Source organism: Pristis pectinata, chromosome 22 (genome assembly GCF_009764475.1).
Source record: "Pristis pectinata isolate sPriPec2 chromosome 22, sPriPec2.1.pri, whole genome shotgun sequence".
Lineage (NCBI taxonomy): Eukaryota > Metazoa > Chordata > Chondrichthyes > Rhinopristiformes > Pristidae > Pristis > Pristis pectinata.
Genome location: NC_067426.1, coordinates 31,413,340 through 31,419,880, shown reverse-complemented (window position 1 = coordinate 31,419,880; position 6,541 = coordinate 31,413,340). Strand labels below are relative to the sequence as shown.

General features: G+C 52.8%; 1 protein-coding gene across 3 annotated transcripts in view; it reads left to right on the top strand.

Moving 5' to 3' along the window:
* The first annotated feature begins 1,500 nt into the window (after positions 1-1,500).
* The window catches only part of mtf1 (metal-regulatory transcription factor 1), a 51,866-nt gene continuing 46,825 nt past the window's right edge, over positions 1,501-6,541 (top strand). For 2 of the 3 annotated variants that reach the window (XM_052036681.1, XM_052036680.1), the window contains exons 1-2: positions 1,644-1,701; positions 5,870-6,355. In XM_052036681.1, the coding sequence (XP_051892641.1) occupies positions 5,906-6,355 (450 nt within the window). In that variant the 5' untranslated portion in view covers positions 1,644-1,701; positions 5,870-5,905. Of the gene's footprint in view, positions 1,702-5,869; positions 6,356-6,541 lie in introns of all 3 variants that reach the window. The other variant, XM_052036679.1, reaches the window with a different exon arrangement.

Sequence of the window (6,541 nt, the reverse complement as noted above, 5' to 3'; positions counted from 1 at the left end):
CACTACAAAAAGCACATGATGCTTCACAAATCAACCAACTGATGCCAATGGCATGGAAACCATGACGACTGGAGCTGATTGGTATTGGTATTGGTTTATTATTGTCACTTGTACCGAGGTACAGTGAAAAACTTGTCTTACAAACCGATCTTACAGGTCAATTCATTACACAGTGCAGTTACATTGAGGTAGTACAGAGTGCATTGATGTAGTACAGGTAAAAAATTAACAGTAGAGTAAAGTGTCACAGCTACAGAGGAAGTGCAGTGCAATAAGGTGCAAGGTCACAACAAGGTGGATCGTGAGGTCAGAGTCCATCTCATTGTACAAGGGAACTGTTCAATAGTCTTATCACAGTGAGGTAGAAGCTGTCCTTAAGTCTGGTGGTACGTGCCCTCAGGCTCCTGTATCTTCTACCCGATGGAAGAGGAGAGAAGAGAGAATGTCCCGGGTGGGTGGCATCTTTGATTATGCTGGCTGCTACACCAAGACAACGAGAGGTAAAGACAGAGTCCAAGGAGAGGAGACTGGTGTCCATAATGCACTGGGCTGTGTCCACAACTCTCTCCAGCTTGTTGCGGTCTTGGGCAGAGCAGATGCCATACCAAACCGTGATACATCCTGATAGGATGCTTTCTATGGTGCATCTGTAAAAGTTGGTGAGAGTCAAAGGGGACAAACCAAATTTCTTTAGCCTCCTGAGGAAGTAGAGGCGCTGGTGCGCTTTCTTGGCCATGGCATCCACATGGTTTGTCCAGGTACACCAAGACAACGAGAGGTAAAGACAGAGTCCAAGGAGGGGAGACTGGTGTCCGTGACGCGCTGGGCTGCGTCCACGACTCTCTGCAGCTTCTTACGGTCCTGGGCAGAGATTAGTTGCAGCCCTCACAGCCGTGGAGTTGGAAATAACTTCATCCGCCTGTTCCACCACCGAGGTCTTGGTTGGATTGTTCGATGTCAGGGACCTCACCATGGACCTTACCACCATGGGTGACCTTACCCGGAGCAGAGCTCCAGGCGGCATCGCTCTCAGGACCGCACAAACATGGAAATAACCGGAGCGCAAATGGCAAGCATTACCTGAGGAGCCGGAGCGTCGGATTCCCAGAGCGTAGCGGGTCCAGTCCCAGTCCCAGTGCCGTTGACCAGAGGATGGCGACGGGTCAGCAGCCTGCCCCGACCTGCCCGGGTCCCAGCTGGGGCTGCCGTGGGCCGGTCCGGGCGGGCTCCTCACCACCCAACCCGGCCCGGCCAGCGGCAAACATCACCGCAAGGAGGCAGGCGACCCCGGCCGGCCGGCGCTTGTTGAATGAAAACCTCCCGCTCCAACTTTCTCCGTCCGCCGCCGAGAAGGACCGTGAACTTTCTGGAAGGGCTCCTTCCCCACAGCGGGCGCCTGACAACCCCCCCGTCACGTGATACCGGGCTCCGGCTTCAGCTGGTGGGGGATCGTTGCCGGGGAAACCGGGTTAAATCCTGCGGGGGGGAAGCGATCGCTTCAGACTATGCAGTCGATAAATTCGCCGCAGCAGAAGAGACCGGGGGGGCGTTAAAGCGGAAAAATTCTTGGGTTATTATTTTTGAAGATAATTTATGGGGGGGTGGGGCCGGCTGTGTTTACCCGGCATGCCGCGGGGCTGACGTTGCTGGAAACCATGGTGGCGGCTGGCGGAGCGGCGGCGGGTCGGGCTGACAGCGCAGGTAAAGGGCCGCCCGGGGCGGGGTGTCGTGTCGGCGCCGCCTCGGTAACCGGCTCGGCGGTCCGAGCAGCAGCCTGAGGTTTAACGGCTGGCGTGGCAGGCAGTGCGGTTCCCCGTGACAGGTCACCGGCCTCGGGGCGAGGGGTCGCCCCAGACCGCCCCCCCCCCGACCCCTCTCCACCCCTCCCCCACTCCGGCTCCCCCCCAAGCCCCAACTCCGGCTCCCTGCTTCCCCCCCAACCACCCACTCCGGCCCTCCCCCCTCTCCCCCCTCTCTCCCTCCCCACCAACTACCCACTCCGGCTCTCCCCCCCCCCCCACCAACCACCCACTCCGGCCCCCCCCCTCTCTCCCCCCCCCTCTCTCCCCCCCCCACCAACCACCCACTCCGGCCCTCTCCCCCCCCCCCCACCAACCACCCACTCCGGCCCTCTTCCCCCCCCCCCCCCACCAACCACCCACTCCGGCCCTCCACCCCCCCCCCCCCACCAACCACCCACTCCAGCCCTGCCCCCTTCTCTCCCCCCCCCACCAACCACCCACTCCGGCCCTCCCCCCCCAACCCCGACACCCCCTCCCCCCCAACCCCGACTGCCCCCCCAAATCCCCCTCTCCCCCCAAATCCCCCTCTCCCCCCAAATCCCCCCCAAATCCCCCTCCCCCCCAAATCCCCCCAAATCCCCCTCCCCCCCCAAATCCCCCTCCCCCCAAATCCCCCTCCCCCTCCCTCCCCCCCAAATCCCCCTCCCCCTCCCTCCCCCCCAAATCCCCCTCCCCCTCCCTCCCCCCCCCTCCCCCCCAAATCCCCCTCCCCCTCCCTCCCCCCCAAATCCCCCTCCCCCCCTCCCCCCCTCCCCCCCAAATCCCCCTCCCCCCCTCCCCCCCAAATCCCCCTCCCCCCCTCCCCCCCAAATCCCCCTCCCTCCCCCCCAAATCCCCCTCCCCCTCCCCCCCCAAATCCCCCTCCCCCTCCCTCCCCCTCCAAATCCCCCTCCCCCTCCCTCCCCCCCCCTCCCCCCCAAATCCACCTCCCCCCCCTCCCCCCCCCTCCCCCCCAAATCCCCCTCCCCCTCCCTCCCCCCCAAATCCCCCTCCCTCCCCCCCAAATCCCCCTCCCCCTCCCTCCCCCCCAAATCCCCCTCCCCCTCCCTCCCCCCCAAATCCCCCTCCCCCTCCCTCCCCCCCAAATCCCCCTCCCCCTCCCTCCCCCCCAAATCCCCCTCCCCCTCCCTCCCCCCCAAATCCCCCTCCCCCTCCCTCCCCCCAAATCCCCCTCCCCCTCCCTCCCCCCCAAATCCCCCTCCCCCTCCCTCCCCCCCAAATCCCCCTCCCCCTCCCTCCCCCCCAAATCCCCCTCCCTCCCCCCCAAATCCCCCTCCCTCCCCCCCAAATCCCCCTCCCTCCCCCCCCAAATCCCCCTCCCTCCCCCCCCAAATCCCCCTCCCTCCCCCCAAATCCCCCTCCCTCCCCCCAAATCCCCCTCCCTCCCCCCAAATCCCCCTCCCCCTCCCTCCCCCCAAATCCCCCTCCCCCTCCCTCCCCCCAAATCCCCCTCCCCCCCAAATCCCCCTCCCCCCCCCCCAAATCCCCCTCCCCCTCCCTCCCCCTCCCTCCCCCCCAAATCCCCCTCCCCCTCCCTCCCCCCAAATCCCCCTCCCTCCCCCTCCCTCCCCCCCAAATCCCCCTCCCTCCCCCTCCCTCCCCCCCCCAAATCCCCCTCCCTCCCCCCCCCAAATCCCCCCCAAATCCCCCTCCCTCCCCCCCAAATCCCCCTCCCAAACCCGGCTTCCCTCACCCCTGGCTGTCACTGGGCCTCGCCGGCTGAAGCCTGACCGGAGACCCGGCCTGACAGCACCTCGGCGGCGCTTCACAAGGAGGGGGAAAGCGGAAGTTGCTCCTCCTACTTCGGGTGTTGGGGCTGTGATTCGACTGAGTCCTGCGCTATTTTATTTCCATCACACACCACCACCACCACCACCAGCACCCCCACCCCGTCACTAAGGAGCCTTAACTTTATACCTGTGTTCGTTCTGCGTGGGTCAGACTTCATGCCAGAGCTGCTGGGGCGGGAGTTTAAACTTGTTAAATTGTTGAATTTCTGGACTGTGGCGAAGGGACCCTTCTCCTGGTGGTTTCGGGTGTTAAGATATTTCGTCTGGGAATTGCCAGGATTGATGATCTTCAGAGCACTTTGCAGAACTTTTCCTTGTATGTCATCTCTTGTTATCTTTGACGCGGTTAAACGATTTAGGCGTTATCGACGACAAATTGATACCATTTTGTCGTCGATAACGCCAAAATCGACGTTCGGGCAAGAGGTTTTCAGGAGGACCTTGAGGAGAAATGGACATACTTGGGAAAGGAATTGAGATTGAGAAAGTAGATTATTGAGTCTGAGTGGTTGGAGGCACAATTCTCAGTTGTTGGCTGAAGGGATTGGAAAATGCACCCGAATTGAAGGAAGGTGAGGGTGAGAAAAAGTTACTGAGATCCAGTGGTGTAATGCAATGGGAAGTCTGAACATGGGACTTTCTTGTTGTATGCTTAAGCCATTGATTTGCCCTTTCTTTCCCAAGGATACCAAGGCCTATCATTGAACTACACTGACCATTAATTGGTTAATTTTGGATTGATATTTCACTGGTCTTGTAGTTCAGAGAATGTGTTCAAATTTTGCCATTTAAAAAAAATAGGAATATTGTTGAAATCAGTAAATGTAGCAAAATGGATAAAAGATTTTTAAAATCTATGAATTTATTAATGAGATTTTGCAAAGGAATAAATTGTGTTTTCCTGTTTGCACTATGTAATTCCAGTCTTATAGCAAGGTAGTCAATGGTTAACAGCCTTCCAAAGTTGTCCTGCAAGCTATATCTAGTTATTATCAAACTGTTACAATGAAGAAGTGACTGCAGCTGTTCAAGTGGCCCAATATAGCTGCTGGGGCAACTGGGAATATGCATTCAGTACAAGCTTTGCCAGTGGTAACCTTTTCTCAGAATGAATAATGAAAAAAAATTCTGAAACCCCTTTATCTATATCAAGTAGACCACCACTTACTAATTTATCTTAAACTGCAACTGTTAATGGGCAGAGTTTTCTTTTTGTTCTATTTTAAGTTATAGACCATATATACTTTGACTCAGAAGTTTTGGTAATTGTAAATTTGAAATGTTTGTATTTTCTTTGACATTTTTTAAATTTCATTTACCAGGTGAAGATAATTTCTTGCTTTAGATTGCGTCAAGCAAGGTCTGTGCAGTGTATTTAAGTACCAACTGATTTCTTCTAAAATATTAATCTTGGGTCAAAACTTGTTACATGGCAAACCTTTGCATTTGATGCTTTTTAAACTTGGCCAACTTAACTGATCAAATGTGTGTACATTCCGACCTGCTTTGGTGTTATTGGGCAGTTTATTGACTATATAACTATCAATGCTTAGCACAGAGCAATAAATGGAAATAAAACATTTTGTTCTTGGATAAGAAATGAGTAAAGAAAGCTTAATGATGTGTTGGGATTCCTGGATTAGTATTGTACCTTAAACAAGTGTGCATTAATCAGGACCACGTTGTTTGAAGTGATCTAGCTTCTCAGGTCAAGCTTGCAATGGCTTCAAAAATCCAAGTATGCAATGCTTTGCTATCTCAGATTTTTATCTCTTCCTTTCTACCAAAGTGTTGATAATTGAATAGCTAAATCTTTTGGATACCACTGCTCTCTTGTGTAGCACTAGATGTCATTTTTCATTTATGAACCTGTGAAGTAAGATGTCAAACCTATACACTTCTAGCAGGGAACTCGAGTCTCTTTTCTCTCAGCACATGGGTGCTGAAGGTAGCTATGGTGGCCCTACTGTAATTGGTTGTTACAGTTTCAGGTAACAAATCCTGTCATATGTTTGACTTGTATGACACACTGGATTTACAAATAGTCTTAAGGATGTTATAGTTTGAGAGCTTGCTGTGAACAGGACAAATTAATTGTCATATTTTTATCTTACAGTAGTGACTAGGGTATTTCATTTGATGTAAAATGTTGTTTAGGCATTTTGAAGTTGTGAAATCTGCTATGTTAATGTCTTTTATTTTTGCATTTAACTGTTCTTACAGATTGTTTTTATCTCTGCATTAACAACTCTCTCTATTTGTTTCATGACCATTCAGAAAATTTCATTATCCTGGCATAATCTAGAATACAACATGGGTGACAATGACCCAGAAAAAGGCAAACTTGTATCTGAGAATAACAATGTCACATACTATGAAACAGAAGATGATGAAGAGGAAATGACTAGAGAAGAGAAGATGGGATTTTCTGGTAAAAATGGACTGGTGTCGTCTTCCTCTGGTACGGTTTACGATCGGACAACTGTCTTAATAGAGCAAGACCCCGTTGGCTTAGATGATGAGGAAGAAGATGAAGAAGGAGGCAACAATAATAACTTGGTGTCTTTTTTATCAGAGAGTGGAGAGGATAACTTCTATTTGATATCAGATCCCGATGGAATGGCACAGGGTTACGTGCATCATACTATTTCTCCTGATCAAATTCAGTTCACTATCAATCCTGGATCCACCCCAATGCCCAGGAATATAGAGGGAGCCACACTCACCTTGCAGTCGGAGTGTCCTGAGACCAAGGTTAGAGAGGTAAGTGATTCTACTATAAAAAAGACAATGCAGTTCTGTTTTAACATTTAGAAAGAGTTAATATATTTCCACCTGCATGTATTTTCAGGGTTTTCATTGTGTTCGAGCTCAAACTGCTGCTAGCACATTGATATTGGCAACTTCCAAATCATTTTGTTATTTCTGTGCAACTGCTTTAAGACATGC